The sequence below is a fragment of the Phascolarctos cinereus genome, unplaced genomic scaffold (genome assembly GCF_003287225.1).
Source record: "Phascolarctos cinereus isolate Bilbo 61053 unplaced genomic scaffold, phaCin_HiC Scaffold_2;HRSCAF=192, whole genome shotgun sequence".
Lineage (NCBI taxonomy): Eukaryota > Metazoa > Chordata > Mammalia > Diprotodontia > Phascolarctidae > Phascolarctos > Phascolarctos cinereus.
Genome location: NW_027555625.1, coordinates 189,481,656 through 189,504,633, shown reverse-complemented (window position 1 = coordinate 189,504,633; position 22,978 = coordinate 189,481,656). Strand labels below are relative to the sequence as shown.

The 22,978-nt window shown below is 37.3% G+C and overlaps 1 protein-coding gene across 1 annotated transcript in view; it reads right to left on the bottom strand.

Moving 5' to 3' along the window:
* The window catches only part of TPO (thyroid peroxidase), a 135,896-nt gene that overhangs the window by 53,370 nt on the left and 59,548 nt on the right, over positions 1 to 22,978 (bottom strand). Inside the window, exons 7-8 of the mRNA XM_078149153.1 lie at positions 4,621 to 4,750; positions 2,008 to 2,214 (exon numbers count right to left, since the gene is read on the bottom strand). Of these exons, the coding sequence (XP_078005279.1) occupies positions 2,008 to 2,214; positions 4,621 to 4,750 (337 nt within the window). The remainder of the gene's footprint in view (positions 1 to 2,007; positions 2,215 to 4,620; positions 4,751 to 22,978) is intronic.

The window sequence follows — 22,978 nt, the reverse complement described above, 5'->3', positions numbered from 1 at the left end:
TACATATGTTATCCCAAATAGTATTGCTGTGTGGCATCTTAAATGCAGGTACTGGGATTAAAAGAAGAGGTAATTTTAGCCTTAGGGAACTAGGCTTGGCATTGGTTAGGTAGGAGCTAATAACTTTTGTCTACGACTAAAGAGTAGTTAGGTTGTTCTTATCATGGAGAGACTTTCTAGACAACAGACTAGAAAATGGCCCTGCTGTGACCTGAAATTGTATCAAATCAATATTTATTTAGTACCTACTAGCATAAGGTAAAGGATAGATGCTGGGGAAAAAAAGACAGAAGTCAAAACACTCCCAGCCCTCGAGGATCTTACATTCTTCTGGGAGAAACACATCAAGGACACAATTTATTCCAAATAATACATAGTATTTCTTTTTCTTTTTCTTTTTTTTGGGGGGCAATTGGGGTTAAGTGACTTGCCCAAGGTCACACAGCTTAAGTATCAAGTGTTTGGTCTGAGGCCGGGGATTTGAACTCAGGTCCTCCTGACTCCAGGGCCAGTGCTCTATCCACTGCGCCAAATAGCTGCCCCTTTACATAGTATTTCAAGGTCATTAACAACATGTGGAACTAAGAAAACACGTCAATAGGAGGTGATACCTGAGTGGCATCTTAAAGTATAAGGAAAGAGGTTTAAAGAAAAACTCAGGGCCCGTAACAGTTATTATGGCCCACAAAAGGTGTTAAACTGACTAAAATATTCATTTAGCCATGTCAGATGATACTGTTATGAAGTATGAGCTCAAGTTCTTTGAGTGATTTAGAAAAAAGAGTAATGGCAAGGATAAAGAATGATAGGCCATGCCCTTAAGTGACCTTTAAAAGTCAGCAAGGTGAGTTCAGGTAGATACCTCCGAGGAACCCAGCTTCTAATATGATGTATAGAATATATATGGGGCTGGAGAAGGGAAAGTCATGGGACCTACATGGATCTGAAAGATTGGGAGTATGAGAAGAGACAGCAAAGAAACAACCAGAATTTTGAGAGGCTGTTTGGGTTGAATAGACTCAAGCAATATAAGGACAAATGTTGTTTTTGTCCTATAATTGCACCTGTCATGGAAGTTTTCCAACTCAAATTCCATGAGAGTCCCAGGAGAATCTAACCAACAATGAGGTCTATAAGCCTGGGGATCAAGAAGTGAGTAGCTAGACTGAAAGGAAAATACATTAGTGTAACAAAGGTATTATTCTATTGCTATTTTTCTTACTATGCTATCTCATTAAATGTCTTTGCTTTTGATGAGTTGTATTCTCTGGCAACTTATAAAGTTAACATATCTTCAGAATTTTGACTGGAAGCAAACTCTCACAAAGTATCATGATTGTGGAAGCCCTACATCTGAGAAGCAGTGTTCCAGGTGCTATGTTTCAATACTCGATGTATTTATTATTCTATTGAATTGGCTAATCCTCCCATATTGGATTGGCCTCTCTTGATAATTTGCCACCAGTCAATGGTTGAAGGAGGCTATGCTGCATGAGGCAGTATACCATACTTTCCACAGGAGCAGTTCATACCAGGATATGACGTTTTGTGGTTTATATAGTGCTTTCTTAATATTAACCTATAAGGTAGCAAGAATATTATTATCCCTCATTTACAGATGATGAAACTGAGATTCAAGGAGGTCAATGGTTTTCCTAAGATAAGGTAGATAGAAGTTTGAATATAGGTCTCTTGATTCTAAGTCCACTACTTACTTACTCACTATATCTTGCTTCCTCTCTCAAATGCACTTAGCAATTTTTCTTTTAACACAGTTTTCTTCTTGTACACTGTGTGGCCAAATATGAATGAGTGGGGAGGTAGTGCCAGACACCTGGGCCAGCTGGTTGGAAGAGTTTCTCAAATTTCTGGCTTAGCTCATGTTGGCTGTCCATACAACATAAAGGTGTTTTGTATTTCAGGGATGTCAGACAGAAGGGTTTTGATTCACCACTAGCTCTGAATTTGTTTGAAGGAGAGCTTTCAGAACCATCTCTTAAAGCTTACCTGTATGGGGTAGCAGGGATTTTGGCTTTCACATGTCCTCTGACAGTCAACTCCTCCCCAGAAGGTGGCTCTGCTGGTGCTCTGTGGTGTGAATGCAATGTCATGAGCGATGTATTGTCCCCACACCATCAGGAGATCAGTGTACTGGTCATCCTCTGTCACAGCCTCATTTGATGCATGGATAATTTTTCTTGTTACTTCACGAACCTGGCGGGGGGGAAAGTTAGTTTGCTAGGAATGTCAGCTCTTCTTAACTTTTCACAAAATGCTCAGTTGTTAAGAAGGAGAGATAGCAGACAGAAAAAAAGCTGTCATTTTTGGATAGGAATTCTCCATGTGGTAAATGTGGCTATAAAGATAAGGTGCCAGATCAGATTTCTCCCTCTGCTTATACCTTACCAGTTTCTATATAGATGGTGGAGAATCTAGCAGTGTGATCCTTTCCTTTGGCCATTATAGAGGACATTTTTGTGATCATTTAATACTAAGTAGAAGAATTATAATTTACATTCAAAGATATTTGAGCTACACTTTTCCTGTGTAGATTTATAATTCAAAAAATATCTGAGTTTATGGAATTCAATAAGTATTTATTAAAGGTCTACTACATACCAAGTACTGTGTTAGGCCTTGGGGATGCAAAAACAAAAAATGAAAACAGACTTTGCACTGAAATACTTTGCATTCCACTGGATGTACAGAAGCATTGACTTTAAACCTGGAAAGAACCTCAAGAAATTATCTGGCCAAGTATCCTTCAGTCACACAGGATAGGTATTTTTATGATTAATACTCTTTCACGTTCAGGTATATGCATCAGTAGATAACTGATAGCCAAAAGCAAGTTTGTCAAAAGTCACATATTGCTTAGTGCATTGTGAATTTCAATCTTAAGGCTAAAACCAAGCATTTGATGAAGATGAATGCATGGCTCTGCAAATTTAGATGTTGTGTTCTCCTCTTTACTGTGTGAAAAAATATCTCTAGTGATCTTCTCCAACACTAATTGTTTCCAACTTTGAGCAGTTGAAAATCAGTTTAAGTTCAGTAATGTAACAATGGATGAGTATTGTGCATTCAAATTCAAGTTAACAATATTAAATGCAGTGTAACGTGGAAGAAATGATGTTGGGATATGAAGACAGAAAATGACCCCGTCCTCTTTTCAAAGAGCTTGCAATAAAATTGAGACTTCTTTGGGGCTAAGCAACAATTTCATGACTTTTATAGAAGACACTAAATTCAGTTTGATTTCTCATATTTCATTGCTATTGGGAAGTTCCAGATAAGGAAATCTCTCATTACTGATGTTGATGGTCATTTTCTTTGAAATGTATAGTCTTAGAAAGTTGCCTGGAACACTGAGAGGTTAATCCTGGCTCACACAGAAAAAAATATAGGTTGGAGGTAGGACTTCAACATGAGACTTCCTGATGGTAAGAACAACTCCCTGTCTACCATGTTATGCTGCATTCTCTCTCATTGCATAATAATTCGATACTTAGTATATCCCTGATTTCATCTGTATAGGTACTTCTGCAACTATTGCAAACAACAACAAAAAAACCAAACTCTGTCTTTGTTCACCTGTTTATCCTCTATGATTCCTGGTCCCCCTAATTATTAGTATTTCCTCTTATTGCTTAAATTATTATATATTTGGTTGATATATATCCTTATGTATGCATGCACACATATAAAGATATATATATGTGTGTGTGTGTGTGTGTGTGTATGTGTGTGTGTATTTGTATAAATGTGTATATATGTATATGCATGTGTGTGTATGTATCTTTCCCCCAGTAGAATTCATAAAATTTAATGAGACTGGGCAAAGAATCCTCATGTATGGGAAATTCAAGCGGTTGAAAATATGTTATGCTACTACATGGAATGACATTAAAGGTAAGCAGTTACAAAGTCACTTTAGTTATTTGTATTGGTTTCAGTGTCATAATTCTGAATTTTTAAAAAGCATTATATAAAATATGCTGAAAGAAATTCATTGTAAATGGAAACCAACAAGGTGTTTACATTTGTTGAGATAACTGGTCAGTTTCCCTAGCTAGCCTGTTAAGTCAAGGAAAAATTTAAAATTTTAAAAGGAATTGACCATCTGTTTGACCAAATTAACCTTGTCAACTGTTTAATGCTTCCCCCCAGCAAATAAACACTTCTCTTTTTCATTGTAAATCCCTTTCCATCTTTGTCTCCACTTATACAAAAGATTCAGTTCAGGTCAATTATGAAACATCACTGTTTTGAGATTTGGGAAAGATCATTCAGGAGGAGTCAAAAGGAATTAGTCATAGCTCTTCATATGATTCAATATATGGCTTTGGGCAGGTCCCTTCCACCTTTCTGGGGATCATTTACTCCTTATGAAATGAGGATGGTGGGCCAGATGGTCCTTAGATGTCCTTCCCTGTTCTGGCAGTTTATTCATCCATAGCTCAAATGACTGCATGAATGCCCATGCTTGTACAATGTCATTTCCAGTAAACATCAAAAAAGTACATGGCGCTGTTCTGTTTTTGAAGGCCAGTAGAACTCTGTAAGTGCTATGGAAAAATATATGCCAGTTCCATTTCCATGGCATTGTGGTGTACATACCAGTGGTAGTGGAAATTCATTGTAAAGGAAGTTGGGATTCCAGCCTCTTGGCTGACTAACTCCATCTTCATAGACTGGTGGGAGCCATCGAGCCAGGGCTGTGTTGGCAGCTCCCCATCTGGGATTGTCTCTGCGGGAAAAAAGAGAAAAAAGAAAAAAAGAAAAAAAACACTTGAAAGTTTTTGAGAAGCTAAAACAAAATCTAAGAGAAGAATGACAAAACAGTCCTATGGACAGAACTATTTCTTTGATATAGGAATTCAGATCCATTGCTACAGGTAGCAACTTTGTGTGCCTATGACATCTGAGGAGGTAGCTCCGAGCAACTCACATGTAATTAACATCAACATATAAAATATCAACACCATCCCTTTCCCATTCCCATATTGTAAAAGCTCTTTGGATATTGCCATCTTGCCAAGGAGATTCCCCTTCCTCATTCTTTGGTGCATGAGTTGGGTTAGGTGATCAGTGAAGTCCTTTCCAGCTTTCAAATTCTTCATTCAGTGCTGTAGAGGGGATTCTTATTCAGTTAGACAAGATGGTCTCTGAAATCCCTTCCACCTCTTGATTCTTTCTTTAGGGGATATTTATTTTGACCAGTCTTCTTTGATATAATATTAGGTAAAGTTCCTGATGTGTTGCAATTTCTATGCCCTCCTTGGGATATTACTATCTGGAAATATGTTAGAGAGGTTCTGGATAGAGATAAACTTAGGTATATATTCAAAAATTTTTATTAAAGAAATTAAGTGCCCACTAAGTAGAAGACACAAAGTTAGGTAATATAGGAGAACACAAAGAATAAGATTCAGTTATTGCACTTTGAGTTTACAGCATGTATGGGGAGATGTCAAGTCAATAATAATTTATTAAGCACCTACTATGTGTGGCACTTTGCTAAATGTTAGAGATACAAAGAAAGGTAAAAACAATCCTTGCTTTCAAGAAGCTCAGTCTAATGGTGGAGAAAACATGCAATCAACAATGATATAATCAGAGCAAAATAGAAATAATGTAAGAGGGAAGGCACTAAGATTAAGGAGGACTGAAAAGTTTCTTGTAGAAGTGGAATCTTATGAGAGACTCAAAGGAATCTAGCAAAGAGGGGAGCCAATGATGAGTAGGGAGAGCTTTCCAGACATGAAAGATAGCCAAAGAAAATTCCCAGAGCTGAGAAATAGAATGTCTTCTACAAGGAACAGTGAAGAGGCCAAAGAAGAAAACATGGCAGGGAATAAGGTACAAGAGACTGGAAAGGTATGAGGGGGTCAAGACATAAAAGGATTTAAAAGCCTTTGAAAAAAAGACTTTATATTTGATCCTGGAGGAATAGTGAGCCACAAAAATTGATTGAATGAGGAGGGGAGTGACATTTTCAGATATGATCAATTTGACAGCTAAGTGAAAGATAGATTAGAATGAGGAGAGATTTGAAGCAGGGAGACCAACCAGTAGACTATTAAAATAATCCAACTGTGATTTGATGAGGTACTAGAGAGGTGGCTGTGTTAGAGGAGAGAAAGGGGCATATTTGAAAGACGTTTCAAAGGTAGAAAGGATAGACTTTGGCAACTGATTGGATACGGGGAGGGGTGATTGAGAGAGAAGTTATAGGATGACACCATAGGTGACCCCTGAGTGACTGGTAGGGTGGTGGTGGCCTCATCAGTAATAGTGAAGTTAGGAAAAGAGGAGAATTTGAAGGAAAATATAATGAATTATTTCAGACATACTGGACATCCAGTTCAAAATTAGAGATGCAAAACTGGAGGTCATGAGAGAGGTTGAGACTGGACCAATATATCCAAAACTCATTGGCATAGCGATGATAGTTGAAATAATGGAATTGATGAGATTGTCAAGTGATAAAGCATAGAGGCAAAAAAGAAGCAGGCCCAGAACATAGCCTCAGGGGCCAGCCATCTGCATGACCTGGAGGAAGATCCAGCAAAGAAGACAGAATAAGTAATCATATGGGTAGCAGAATAACCAGCAGTGGCTAGAGAGAAGAGAATATCAAGAAGAAAAGGGTGATTGACAGTAGCAAAGGCTTCAGAGAAGAAGGATGAGAATTGAGAAAAGGCCATTAGATTATGAGTTCTTTGGAATTGTGGTTGGTCACTGTATTGATCAGAGTTACTCTTGGATAAATTTTTCTCCTTGTTTTGCTCAATTCACTTTGCCTCAGTTCATAAAATTCTTCCCAGGTTTTCTGGTATCATTCCCTTCATAATTTCTTGTAACACAATAGTACATTCATATACCATAACTTCTTCAGCAATTCCCCATATTGTAGGCATCTTTTTAAGCTCCTAACAAAAACATCAAAAAGAGCTGCTATAACTATTTTTGTACAGATGGGTCCTTTTCCTCTGTCTTTGATCTGTTTGGAGGTATAGGCCAATTACCAGTCTTGCTGGGGCAAAGGGTATGCAGTTTAATAGCTTTTTGGGCATAATTCCAAAATCGTTTCCAGAATTGTTGGAGCAATTTGCAGCTCCACTAACAGTGCATTAAAGTAACTGTTTTCCCTAGCCCCTCCAGCTTTTGTAATTTTCTTTTTTGCCAACTTGGCCATTATGATGGCTATGAGGTGTTACCTCAGAGTTGTTTTAATTTGTATTTCTCTGTTCACTAGTGATTTAGATAATATTCTCACATAGTTATTGTTACCTTGGTATTCTTCCTCTGAAAACTGCCTATTCATATCTTTTGACTATTTATCAGTTAAGGAAGATCATTGGTAACTTTGGAGTGAAAAAATTCATTTGAAGGATGAGGTCAGAAGTCAAGAGGGCAGTGTTAATAAGATGGTTAAAGGAAAGGAAGTGGAAGCATCAATTATAGAAGATCTCAAGGAATTTAAGACACATACACATGCACACACAGAGAGGAGAGAGATGGAACAAAAACCAGTGGGGATATCAAATGAGGATTTTTTGAGGATGGGGAGATGTGTATGCTTGTAAGAAGTAGGCAAGAAGCCAGTAGATGAGGAGAAAATGAAGATCATTGAGAGGGTGGGATAATAGAATGTCAATCTGCTGGAGAAGATGAGCTGGAATAAGATCATTTGGGCATATAGAGGGGTTTGCCTTGACAAGGAGACAGGTGAAAGAGGATGTATTGGCAGCTGAAATGAAGAGGAAGGGAGAAGAGTGAGCTGTCAGTGAATGGCCTCTTTTTTTTTTTAAAGTGAAATAAGGTATTTGAAAGAGAGATGAGTCTGAAAAGGTTGTTAGGATCAAAATCATGAAGGCCCTGAATGTTAGGATAAGGAGTTTGAACATTATTCAACAGTAATGAGGAATGACTAAAAATTTTTGAGCAAGGGGGTGACCTCATTGCTGTGTTTTTGGAAATTTGAAGTGTAAACCATAAATATAACTCATTTGGACTATTTAGGGTATCAGTGTTTGAATTCCAGAAAAATTTTAATTATAGAATCTGTTAAGACTAATTTAGTTAAAAAAAACAGGAGACAATTGATATATTAAATTAATAGCCAACTGTCTTTAAGTTTAAGCCCTACTTTAGCAAATAGAATAAACATATTTGTAGTTGTTTTATCTACAGTCATCAAATTTGCGATCACATACAGTATGAATAACAGATTCAATTAATGTACAATTAAATAGACATTTATAAATGATTATTAATCCCTTTGCTGAGCAGTAGAGGAGATGCAGAATATCAATGTGACATAGTACCTGCCCTTGGGTAACTTCTAGTCATGGAGAGGAATAAGACATACAAACAGATAGATATAGTATTACAACATATTATGTGATAAATGTATTAATGCAGAGAACTGGTTAGAAGTTAAAAAGAAGAAAATTTAAGCTTGATATCAGAAAAAACTACCAGACAAACTGAAATGTACAAAAGTGGAATGGACTACTTCAAGAAACAATGGGAACTCAGAGTCCATTAGACAGTGAGCTCCTTGACAGCAGGGACTATCTTTTACTTTCATTTGCATCTCTTATTTCTTAGTTTCAGCTTGGCACATAGTAGGGACTTAATAAGTGTTTATTGACTGACTGACCTTTTCAACGCAAGACTTCAAGCAGAGCCTGAATTTCCATTTGCCCTAACTATTGCATATGGTAGGAATCCACTTCCCCCTCACATTTTGGTTGTAATAGATGTCTTCTGAGGTCTTTCTGAAACCTTAAGATTCCATAATTCCCTTAAAATTATGTGCTATGGGAAATTCAAAAGGTAAGGTTTTATTAACCAGCAGGAATTAGGGAAATCTTCACTGGAGAGACAATAGAACCTAAACAAGGCAATTACAATAAAGATTCATTTAAAGCTCTTCTGGTGATGGAATAAGTTTGGGTTCCTTCCACTCCCAAATCTGTTGATAATCTCACATGATACTTAACTCCAAGGGAAAGAATCTTAATTCATCTCAGCACTTGTATCCTTATGTCTACTGTATTTGAATAGCTCAATGATGGAAAGTGATGATGCTTTAGGTCCACAATGGCATGTGTCTAGGGCGACTCAAAGCTGGGAATAATTATATTATTACTACTTCATTGATCTTCAGTGCACCACAATGGCTCAATTTGCAAAACTGGATGGGACAGTAATGTGGTTAATTAACAGCACTAGGTCCATGCTTGAAGGTTGGAGCCGTTTAATAAAGCATTCAAAGCTGTTATAGTTGATTTGTCTTTATTGGAATTGCATAAAGTGCTGCTCATGGGAAAGGCACTATTTCACTCAATTAAAAATAATGAAATGTTAATTTGAGTGCTTAGCCATTTTTTTCCCCTCCTATTGGCTTTAGCAATTCACTAAGAGTCTACAAACTCTGAAGTAAGTGTGGGGGAAGTAACACAGGACTTCAAGTTATAATTAATAATAGCTAGCAAATACATCTATCTATATCTATACATCTATATCTTTAAAATTTGCAGAATTTTTTACAAATAATATCATTTTATTCTCATAACAATGCTGGGGAGTAGATGCTATAATTATTCTATTTTATAGATGGGAAACTGTTAGACACAAGTCAAGTGATTTGCCCAGGTTCACATTGCTAGTAAGTATCTAAGGCTGGATTTGAATTCAAGTCTTCCTTATTCCAGTTCCAACACTGTGCCACCTAGTCACCTCAGGCTTCTGACTGTGATCTGCTTCTGACACTTTCTAACTGTGTGATGTCTTAACCTCTCAACTTCAGGTTCCTCATTTGTGAGATGGGGATAGAAATTTCTGCCCTGTCAACCTCTCAGAATAGTTGTGAGAATCAGATAGGATAATGTATATGATTATACTTTCTAACTATAAAGTACTCTTTGAATGTAAGTTAATATTCTTTGTAGCACCTAATTTTCATAATAAATCCATTAGCAAATTAAGTTGTATAGCATAGTGGATAGAGAAATAGGTGAGGCCAAGAGAGACCTGGGTTCAAATCTTGCCTCTGATACTAATGATAAGCTCATGAGAAATTACTTAAACTCTTTGAGACTTAGTTTCTTTATCTATAAAATGGGGATAATAATACCTGTATTACTTATCTCCCAGGATTATTGTGAGGATGGTGATATTAGTTAGCACTTATATAGTGTTTTAAGGTTTACAAAAAACTTTACAAATATTTCTTTATTTCATGAGACCTATATATATATATATATATACATGTATATATGTATAGAGTAAGGATAGATAGATAGGTAGATAGATAGATAGATAAATAGATAGATAGATGGATATTTATCCTCACAATAACCCTGGGGGGTAGGTGCCATTATTATTCCCATTTTATGCATGAGGAAACTGAGGCAGACAGTGATTTAAGTGATTTGAGCAGGGTCACACAACTTAGATCTTCCTAAAAAGAATTCTATCCACTTCATTACCTGGCTGATTCAGATCTATCAAGGGAAATAATGTATATAAATCCCTTTGTAAACCTGAAGACACTGTAATACGTGTTCTTTTATTATTAGTAAGCTTTACTTTAGAATACATATTTCCCCCAAATATATCTCCTCCCTTGTAACCCCAAAGCAACCCAGATTGATTTCCCTAAGTCCAATTGCATTGAAAGAAGATAGTTGCAGCTCATATTCAGAGGGAATTTATCTGGTTATATAATTATGATCTCCTTGGGCAGTAAGGAGAGCAAATCAGTCAATACTTAAAGAAATTAATTCAAGGTCAAATACTGAAGCTGAAACTTAAATACTTTGCCCACAAAATTGGAAGATGGGACTTACTGGAAAAGGCCCTGATGCTAGGAAACATTGAAGGCAAAAGGAAAAGGGGACAGCAGAGGATGAGATGGATAGATGGTGTCATGGAAGCAATGAACATGTAAATATTTATTAAGTGACTATTATGAGTCAGTCACTGTGCCAAGCAGTGATATTAAAAAAGAAACAAAAGACAGTCCCCCTCGAGCAGATGACAATCTAGTGGAGGACACAACATACAAACAAATATAAACAAAGTAGAATGCATATATGCCAAACAGAAAATAATTGAAAGAGGGAAGGCACTAGAATTAAGGATTAAGAAAGACTTTCTGAAAAATATTGGGTCATTCTCTGTCCCAAATTCCTTTCTAGTTCTAAATCCTGGGATCACTCAATCAACAAACTTTTTTGTATCCCTGATATGTCTTAGTTACTATATTCAGTGATATACAAAAAAACAGACTGTCTAATTTCAAAGAGCTTACATTCTTTTGAGAGATACCACACGTACATATATAAATGCAAAACAGAATCAATACAAAATAAATAAATATAAGCCAGTTAAATGCAATGTAATTAGAGAAGAGCGCAGTGACATTTAAGGAGTTTGGACTTAAAAAAAGCTGGGAAAGTCAATAAGTAGAAATGAAGATGGAAAGCAGTCCAGGCACTAGGGAACAGCTAGAGAAAATGTCTGGAGCTGAGAGATGGGTGTCTTATTTGTGCAGACAAGAAGGAAGTCAATGTCACTGCACAGAGGAAAAATGTGCTATGTAAATAAGATACAAGAAGACTGGAAAAGTAGGAGGGGTTAGATTAGCACAGTGCCTGGAAAATGGTAAGCACTTAACAAATGTTTTTTCACTTGACTATTCAGTACCCCAAACGACTGCCTGAGACTGTAAGGTGCAGAACACTTGCTGATCTGTATTTGTAGAGGAAGTCAGGGCATTTCCTTAAATCAATGAAATCATAGGTCTAGAAAAAAAAGCAACTAATGGGCAAAGTGAGGCCATGTGTCATTCTGTGGCTGGGTCCCGTTTATCCTAATCTAGGACATGCTATGACACAAGGGATTTGTCCAGGAACTTGTCAGCACTTCCAGGACTATAGACTTGAGTAGTTTCAGAACTTTGATTTAGCCTCTGGTGACAAAGGGAACTAAAGTCTATGCAAATGCACTGATGTAGGGTAAGTAGACTCCAGGGCACATTTCAATGCCCCCATCAGAAATAGGTTAGATAAAGATGGATATAGGAGTTGGTAAATTAGCAATCCTGGTTATCTCCTTTGTCACACAAGCTATTTTGCTTCACATTCTGCCCCCCCCCCCCTTTCTCCTGCTGTGGGAACCAACAAAGTCAGACCAACCTCCCTCAGGCTCATTCTGCATTTATGAAAGGACCAGACAAATAAAACAATTATTGAATACATTATGTTATTTTAATTTGGGAAGTTGATTTTAATTCATGTCTAGTTCTTTTATTTTTCTCGCTACTTTTTGAAATATAAACTGGCAATTTGACATGTACGTCCCTTTAGTAAAAACGCATTTGAAGCATTTGTGTCGCAGCAATGTGGTACAGAGTGGAAAGAAGAATCGAGAAGCATTCATATAGTCCTCACTCTGTGAAGACTGCCAGAGACAGCTAGGTGGTAAAGTCAAGAGAGTGCTGGATCTGGAGTCATGAATATCTGAGTTCAAATGTGACCTCAGATACTAACAGGGTGACTGTGGGCAAGTCCCTTAACCTCTGTTAGGATCATTTTTCCTCAACTGTCGTTGTTGTTTAGTCATTTTTCAGTCATGTCCCATTCTTCATGAGTTTGGAGTTTTCTAGGCAAAGATACTGGAGTAGTTTGCCATTTTCTTCCCCAGATAATTTCAAAGATGAGGAAATTTGCCCAGGGTCACACAGCTTAGTAAATGTCTAAGGCCAGATTTGGACTCAGGAAGATGAGTCTTACTGACTTCAGGCTGGACACTTTATCCACTGTGCAACCTAGCTTCCCTTTCCTCAACTGCAAAATGTTATTATTAACAGCTTCTATCTTACAGAGTTGTTGTGAAGATCAGATGAGATACTATTTGTGAAGTTCCCAGCACAGCGACTGGCCAATAGGAGGTACTACGTAACTGCTTATTCCTTTTGTCATCATGCTGTCTGTTGCCTAAGAGCTGGGAATATAAATTAAAACAAACCAAAAACCAAAAACAAAACAAAATCAATACCTAAAACAGACCCTATCTTCAAGGAACTTACACTCTAATTAGGGAGAAACACAGAATAGATAGAAGGTAACTTAGGAGAAGAAGACAGCCTACTAATTAGAGGGATTGGAAAGAACACCAGCTTTGAAATCCTGACTGTCACTATCTGGGTGACCTTACACAAGTCACTTCCCCATCTCTCAATTTAGAGAGTTGTATTAGTTGGCCTTTGGGCCAGTTCATCTTCCAGTTCTAACATGTCTGTGATTTTAGGTCCATTTTTGCTCTGAAATTCTATGTCTTAAATTCCTTCCCAGCTCTAAATTCTGGGATCACTCAATTGAAAAACTTTTTTTTACAGGCTTGCTATGTACCCATTGTACCCATTACTATACTAGTTGATACTAGGCAAAGTCTACTCTCAAAGAGCTTACATTCTATCGGAGGATACCACATGTACGTATAAATGGAATAAATACCAAATAAGTACAAGCTAGTTAAATGTAACAACATTAAGGAAGGGGACAGTGAGATTTCAGGAAGGGAGAATCAGGAAAGGCTTGTGTAGAAGCCAGAGCTTGAGGTGCTTCTTGAAGAGAGAGATTTCATGAGGTTCCCTGAACGGGGGGGCGGGCACTCCAGAGGTCATCTGATCAAAGTGTCTAAATTTTGTAAATGAGGAAGTTCTGCTCAAGAGAGGTGAAGTGATTTGCCAATTGTCACAGGTATTACAGTAGTGCTATGAATGGAACCCTGGTCCTTTCCTGCATATGCATCACTCTTTCTAGTGGGCCTCATTTTCTCCCCAATTGGAAAGCAATGCTACCTTGTTCAAAATCACCTGGGCCTTACTAAGGAGATTAAAATATTGGAAAGGAATATCCACTGATTTAGTAGAAAAACCCCAATGCTTCCCTTCTTGACACTGAAATCCCTGCTACCTTACTTACTGACATAGACACATACCACCTTACTACTGCTAGATTAAGATCCCATGGTTTATAGATTGAGTGGATGAGTTTCTATCTTTATTACTAGATTTGGATGAATAGCAGCATTGGAGAAAAATGGTCAAAAAGCTGACAAGGAAAGAGTGTTTTAGAGGAGACAGATGTCTATGGTTTTGTATCTGATCCTAGTTACTCATAATTTATTTAGAAACACTCCCCCATCTTTCCCAAGCAATCTGTGGCAGCAGTTACCAAGGTCCCTGTGATATTCTGAATTCTAAGCAAAACATCTGGACAGAAAACTCAAAATTTCCTGTTTGACTGGAGACTTGCTGAGAGACGAGAAAAGTCTGTCCTTGATGCTACTTCAGCTTTCTACACCAGAGGAAACTTGAAAGCAATGTTCTCTGCAAACTCAAAAAGTTGAAAATTATTGTTAACTGGATCTTCAATCTGGACTCCAGTCTCACAATGAACTGAACTAAAACATGCAAAATTACCAATAACCTTTTAAATGCCAAATCCTTTTGTGAATCACCATCCTCTTTGACTTCTCTGTAGCATCTGAAATTGTTGCCCACCTCTTGGATATTCTTTCCTATTTGGATTTTTGTGACTTTGCTCTTAATCCTCCTACCTGTCTCATTGGTCTTCCTCAGTCTCCTTTGGTGGGTCTTCAACCATACCAGAGCTACTAACTATGGTAGCTCCCAAGGTTCTGTCTTGGACTCCTCTTCTCTTTTCCCTCTATGTTGTATCACTTGGAGTCCTCATCATTTCAACTATTACCTCTATGCAGATGACTCTGAGATCTACATATCTAGCTCCAGTTTTCTCCTTCTTAACTATATTCCCAAATCATGAACTGCCTATTAGATATTTTAACTCAACTTCCCAAAATAAAGTCCTCTTCCAATGTCCTTATTACTGTTGTGAATACCACAATTCCTCTATTTATTTCATCCCAATTCTCAGTGTCATCCTTTACTCTTCACACTTACTCGTCCCACAAAATGATATCAATTGTCAAATGCTGTTGTTTCTATCTCAACAACAATGCCATTGTGATAGGTAATGAAAATACAAAGATTAAAATGAAGTAGTCACAATCATCAAGGATATTACATTCAAACAGGGAAGACAATGTATAGATATGTTTATATATCTGTATATTCATAAACATATAGTAGACATATATGTCTATGTACCTCATCCTAAACTCCTATTTATGTATGTGTGTGTAAAGATATATCATGACAACATGTGTATTTACATATACCACATGTTCTTTCCTCCATTTGAATATATTGTTCTTGAGAGCAGGGACTGCTTCCTGTTAATCTTTATATCCTTCCTATCTAGTGTAGCATCTGGAGCACAGTAAGCACTTAATAAATGTTGTTGATTGGATAATACAGAATCTCCACCATTGACTACTTGGGGCATGGAGGTGATCCTAAGTCCTCAAAAGCTATGTCAGTAGAATTCAAGCTCTGGAAAGTGATGCTGTCTTGAAAAGGCTTTAGTATTGGCCTATAGACAGATTGTCTACTGTGTGAGGACTGACCTAGCTATCTAGGTTCAAAGACATTGGCTATGAAGTATTTCCTTCCTTATCTTCCTTCCTTCCTCCCTTCCTTCCTTCCTTCCTTCCTTCCTTCCTTCCTTCCTTCCTTCCTTCCTTCCTTCCTTCCTTCCTTCCTTCCTTCCTTCCTTTCTTTCTTCCTTCCTTTTTTCCTTCCTTCTTTACTTCTTTTTTTCCTTTTCTTCTTTCTTCCTTCTTGGCAGAGTCACTCCACATATCAGTAGGAGAGGAGTATTGATCTACAATGTTGGAAAGAATAATCTCATGGAAGTATGCACATACTTTTTGAAAAATCACATAAACATTTTTACTTATGGGCAAAGATTATTCATTTTAAGTACACTTTTAAGGACTTCTATGCTAAATTTATCTTATGCTTCATTCCCCTGCCAAGTCACGACACATACACACATACACACACCCCACATCCACATATATGTGTATATACATATATATATATATACATGCATATATGCACATTATATATGTTTATGTTTGTATTATGTCTTATGTATATAAAGACATAGATATCCCAAAATTTTAATTTGTATATATTTGTATGCATTTATATAGAAAAATCACTATGCCTAAAAGTTGAAGAACTTTTAGATGATACATTAATTCCTTCCACTCCTTAAGTCTTAGGTAAAATAGGCAGCATGATGTAACAGAGTTAGCGTTGGGCTTGGACCTGGGGTTAAGTCCTGTTTCTGCCTCTTGCCTAGCTGTTTAATAACTCCACAATTCACACACTCAAACACACACTCACACACACACACACACACAGTACTTACTTGTATTAGGCAAGATACTGGCTAGTGGGCATGGGGACAGGCTAGTTGGCTTCACATTGGAGGTGGGACATTCCTCATTTTTCTTCTCATTGTTTCCTAGGACCCAGTTTGAAAGGAAAACTATTCCTACTAGAAGGAGAGGCTGATTGGAGTAGCTATGAGTGATAGTGACATGCAAGGTAAGAAGTATATGTGTGGATGGATAATATACAGGCAGAGACAGGAATTCTATGAAGCTGCTGCTAGAGAGGTATCCCAGGAAGGTGTTTACCTGTGGCATGGGCCACAGCTGGTAGCTTATTTTAACTAAATGCTTTTGCTAACTAAGGCTTAAGTTCAGTTAGAGGAGTGCAAATATTGTCATCATCTGTGAGCAAAGCCCCGTAATCTTAACCTAGGTCTGGCTCTCAAATGTGAACAAAGTAGTATGAATTCCAATTTAATATAAATACATTTGTATTTGTGTATATCTGTATATATGTTTGTATGTATGATGTATGTGTATACATACACACATATGTGAAATTACAACTCACACTACTTTTGGGCAAGCCTAGGAATGTGATTTATTACAACAAAATAGGATTGACTAGATTTAACTAATATTAGATCTGGAAGGCCAGTCAGTCTGTAAGTCAGCTAACATGCAATTTTTTTAAGTGTTTACTATTTTTTAAGTGCTTACTAGGCACAGTGTTAAGGCTACAAAAAAATAAAAAATAAAAATAGTCCCTGGCCTCAAGGTGTTCACATTCTAGTGAAAGAAACAACATGAAAATGGCAGTGTACATACAAATGTAGGTGAATCACTGAGGGAAGTCACTGGGTTGAGGGGGCAACTGGGAAAGGATGGATTTCTATAGAAGATGGGCTTTGATATGAGTCCTGGAAGAAGCCAAGGAAAATAGGAGGAGGTAAGGAGGAACTTGAGGCATAGGACACAGAGTTAGAAGGTGGAGTATTATGTACAAGGAACAAGTAGGTCAGTGTAGCTGGCTTGTGGAGTGGATGGAGGGGACTAAAGTTTAAAATGATTGGAAAGGTAGGAAGGGGTCAGGGTATAAAGAGATTTAAATACAAAAAAGATCCAGGTAATCAAAAAAATCAATTCAAAAAACCAAAACAAACCCCCCAAAAAATCAATGGTCAGACCTGTGCTTTAGAAAAGTCATTTGGGCAGATGAGTGGAATGTGGATTGAAATAATGAGACTTGAGGCAGGGAAAGAACATTTAGTTGACTATTTCATTTTGGAGGAGTAACTGAAACTGAGAACTTAAGTGAACTGTTAAACAACTACCATAGCTAATGTAAGTGTCAAAGGTAGGATTCAAACTCAGGTCCCTTGTGTCCCCAAGTCCAGTGTCATCTCCACTACATCATGCTGTCTTTCTTGATTAAAACCTAAACAAGAAGAAGAATTAATTCAGCTTCTAAGAAAGCAGTAACTCTTGGCCATAATGATTTTGCTGTGTAAATTCAGGACTCATTATTTATTGGATCTCTAGTCATACCTACTAGAATTGGAAAGTAGTCAATTAGAAAGACTGTTGAAAGACACTATTTCATCTATCATCATGAATATGTGGGAATGTTTTAAAGCCCCTTTGAAAATGGAGAGATCTTATCTAATATTGACATACATTTTTGTCCAACACTCAATATTTTCAGAAGGCTTTGAAATTCTTATTTATAGAACATCATGACTAGCCATATATTTTATGTAACAAATGGATGAAAGGCCAAATCATATTCCTTTAGGCCACTTCGCTGTGCCAGCAACTACCCCCAACTGTTTAAATACTCTTACCTAACACAAATTCAGATGTTGCTGAATTATGCCCTGATGTTTCCTTCTGATTTCAAAGTACCATTTATCTCACACCCAGTCATATCTAGAGGGCTCTGTAAATCCTCCTTACATCAAATCATTTATCCTAAAATGCATAAACGTTGCCCACAAGTCAACTGTTCTTAGTCCAGATGGAAATAAATGAACAGATTATTTCAAGGAGGCCAACACTAATGCAAAGGGTAAAAAGCAAAAGTAAGCTAATGGCTAAGGCTACGCATACCTAACACCAAATATTTGGCTTATATAATGCTAAACATCAGATAGCTGGGAACATCGGTATGACAATTTAATTTTTCATACATACATTTAACACCTTGGTTCCCTGCTTTTACCCTTCCCAACTCCAATCCATCCTTCATTCATCTGGGAAAATAATCCTTCCCCCTCCCCCACTACATTTTTTGGCCTCTGAATCTACCTATCTCAACCAGCTGGCTAGAAGTATAGTGGCCACTCACAGGCCCATTTGTTATATAGAAGCTTTAACCTGCTCAGTTTTGCTGACCTGGAAGCCTCCACTGGAAGGTCACAATATTGGTGCTGGATTTAGTGTGGATGTTTGATTAGGCTTTAGTCCTACTGTACCGTGGGGACTCCCAAACTCAAGTGATCTACCAACCTCAGCCTCTCAAGGAGCAGGGATCGTGCCAAGCCAAAATTATCTTCCTAAAGCAAAGGTCAGACTTCTGCTCAAACCCCTTCAGTAGCTTCCCATGGCTTCTAGATTAAAACACAAATTCCTCAGTTTGTTAATAAAGGTCCTATAACATTTGAACCTATGCTTTTTGGCTTTACTTCATATTATTTACACCCACCCTCCCCATCAGACATTCCATATTCCAAACAAACTAGATATGCCATGCCATCATCCATCTCTGTGTATCCATGAAGACAATCCCCTGTGCCAAGTTTGCACTCTGTCATTTCTTCCTTTCTCACCAGACTACAGCCCAGATTTGTCTACCACAATCCAGAAGACACTTCATTCTGGAAGACCTTTCTAGCCATGAAATTCACACCCCCTACCCTGTGGCTTCTCCTTGTGATTGGATGGCTCCTCCTATATAACCTTTATTGAAGGATGGTCATTTCTCATTTTATCTCTCCAATTTGTTTCCTTCCTTCCCATTAGAATGTAAACTCCTTGTGGGTACAGATTATCCTTCTTTTGGCTTGTAATTATGTTCCTAGTGCTTGGCATATATAAGCTTTAATAAATTCTTATTGACTACATTTGTTTTATTTTTCCATTTAATTTTAATTTAATTTTTAAAATTATATGTAAACAAAATTAATGTTCTCTTTTAAAGTTTTGAGTTCCACATTCTCTCCTATTTCTCCTCTCTTACTTCCTTGAGAAGGCAAGCAATTTGATATAAATTATACATGAGCAGGCATATAAAACATTTACATATTATCCATGTTATAAAAGAAAATGCAATAACAAAGAGTAAAAAAAAATTGTTTCAATCTCCATTCATACTCAATCAGTTCAAACAGAAATTTTTATATTTGATCCTGGATGTAACAGGGAAGGGGGTGGGAGGAATCAAGCATTTATTAAGAACCCACTATGTGCTAGGCATTGTTCTAAGCACTTTATAAGTACCTCATTTGATGAATAGGGGCAGCTAAGTGACACAGTGGATAGAGTGCCAGGCCTGAAGTCAGGAAGACTCATCTTCCTGAGTTCAAATCCGGCCTCAAACACTTACTAGTTATGTTAACCTAGGCAAGTCACTTAACTCTAATTGCCTCAGTTACTCATCTGTAAAATGAGCTGGAGAAGGAAATGAAAAACCATTCCAGTATCTTTGCAAAAAAAAGCTTAAATGGAGTCATGGAGTGTTGGACACGACTGAAATGACTGAACAATGACAATTGGAATAGGGAGCCACTGGAGTTGATTGAATAGAGGGGGTGATGTGTTCAAATCTGCATTTTAGAAAGATCAGTGTGGTAGCCAAGTGTAGGATATACTGAAAGATCAACTAGATTCTAGTGCAACACTCCAGGTACAAGGTAATGAAGGCCTGCCCCAGGTGGCAGTGTCAGAGATTTTTCAAAGATAAAAATGGTAGGATTTGACCACTAATTGGATATGGAGAAGGAAAGAGTAAGGAATTGAGAGCCTGGGTGACTGGTGGGATGGTGATCACTTCAGTAATAATAGTGAAACTAGAGAAAGGGGAAAGTTTAGGTGTAAAGATAATGAGTTTAGTTCTGAGTGTATTGAATTTAAGATGCCTACTGGACATCTAGTTTGACATGTTTATGTGGCAGTTGGAGATGTGAGTCTGGAAATGAGTCAAGAGGTTAGGGCTGGATATGCATATTTGAGGATCGTCAGCACAGAGATGATAATTGAATCCATGGAAGCTTATGAGACCACCAAGTAAAATAGAATAGAGAAAGAAGAGAAACAGGCCCAGGACAGAGCCCTCTTAAGACTCCCCTATTAGTGGGCATGACACAGATGAAAATCCAACAAAGAAGACAGAGGAGTAGTCAGACAAGGAGAGAGGGACAGCCAGGAGAGAGCAGTGTTAGGAAAACCTACAGAGAAGAGAGTATAAAGGAGAAGAGGATTATATACAATGTGAGAGACGGCAGAAAGGTTAAGAATGAGAATTGAGAAAAGACCATTAAATCGGTCAATTAAGAGATCATTATTAGCATATTTGTTGAATCCGCTGAATTTCAGAGCCCAAGTAGATTTGGGATCACACAGATAGTACTTAAACTCATATTCTATTTTTGAATTTTGGGTTTGTAATTTCTTCTCATATGGAAGTATTTGTAAAATATGAGCTGTGCAAATACCCATTCATCTCCACCCCCTCCCCAGGTAAAATGTTTATGCAGAGATAATAATCCTTAAAGATACTAGCATTTTGGATCTATGGCTTAGAATTTGCAGGGCTGGTTCAATTTTATCTGCATTTCTATATTGGATTTCCATTTCACAAGTCTGGTTATTAGAAAGCAGAATACACCAATGAGATATGTCTATGTTAGGGTCTAGATTGTTTTTTTTTTAAATTTGTTTTCTCTATGCATCAAATGAAGATATAAGAAAACAGCAGAGATGGAATTGATTATAGTCCATCACTTACTTTTTACTTTGCCATAAGTGTTAAAAGGAGGAATATTTAAAAATTCATTCATATCTAAAATCAATCTCTCAACAAAAATGATTTGTTGCAGTTCTCAAAAGAAATTAATGGAATCATATAATAAAACACCTTTACAACAGTTTATAGTTAAAACTGAGGAGTGATAACTAAGGGACTCATTTAAATTAGTAACTTTGTAGGTAAGACTAGGAGTCAGCTTGGACAGGCTCTCTAATTGCTGAATTATCAGTGTGAGCATTTACACCTCGGAAATCAGCACTTGCTACAAATAAAGGCTTGATTTATTATTTTGTAGATCATCTAGACTTTGAAAGTAATGGAGAAAATGTTAATAATGCTAATTAGACTTAAAAGTGTGTCCTACACACACTTCCCCTCCTTCCTCAGACAACTGGTTCTTAAATATTTACCAGCACATCCCCGGGAAGAAGCCACCATTGGTAGAATAAAGAATAGGTAATACCTGTCTTCATTGACACACTCCCTCATTGAACTTTTCCCTCCTTATACCTTCTCTTTTCACCTTTTTCCCGCAGGGCATCTAGTCACAGCTATAACTAAAACATTTTATGGCTAAGGCAACTCAGTTGAGTGTATGTATGGAATGGTATAGAGGGCAGACTACATTGTACAGTATGAAAATACTTTTGTTTGGTTGCTGTTGTTGCTGAGTTGTGTCTGACTCTTTGTGACTCCATTTGGGGTTTTCTTTTTCTTTTTATTAATTAATTAATTAATTAATTATTAGTTTTCAACATTCACTTCCCTAAGATTTTGAGTTTTAAATTTCCTCCCCCTCCCTTCTTCTCCTCCCCCCTCCCCAAGAAGCCATGCAATCTGATATAGGCTCTACTTATATATTCATATTAAACATATTATCACATTAGTCATGATGTAAAGAAGAATTAGAACTAATAGGAAGAACCACAAGAAAGAAGATACAACAACAAACAACAAAAGAACAAACAATAAAAGAAAAGGAGAGCAAATAGTGTGCTTCCATTTGCATTCAGACTTCTAAGTTCTTTCTCTGGATATGGATAGCATTTTCCATCATGAGTCTTTTGGAGTTGTCTTAGATCCTTGCATTGCTGAGAAGAGTTAAGTCTATCAAAGTCAGTCAGCACACAATGTAGCTGTTACTGTGTGCAATGTTCTCCTGGTTCTGCTCATTTCACTCTGCATCAATTCATATAAGTCTTTCCAGGTTTTTCTGAAGTCCACCTGTTCATCATTTCTTACAGCACAATGGTATTCCATTACATTCGTATACCACAACTTGTTCAGCCATTCTCTAATTGAGGGACATCCTCTCAATTTCCAATTCTTTGCCACTACAAAAAGAGCTGCTATAAATCTTTTTGTACATGTGGGTCATTTTCCTGTTTTTTATGATGTCTTTGGGATACAGACCTAGAACTGGAATTGCTGGGTCAAAGGCATGTACAGTTTTATAGCCCTTTGGGCATAGTTCCAAATTGCTCTCCAGAATGGTTGGATCAGTTCACAACTCCACCAACGATGCATTGGTGTTCCCACCTGGGATTTTCTTTGCGAATATACTGAAATGGTTTGCCATTTCCTTCTCCAGTTCATTTTATA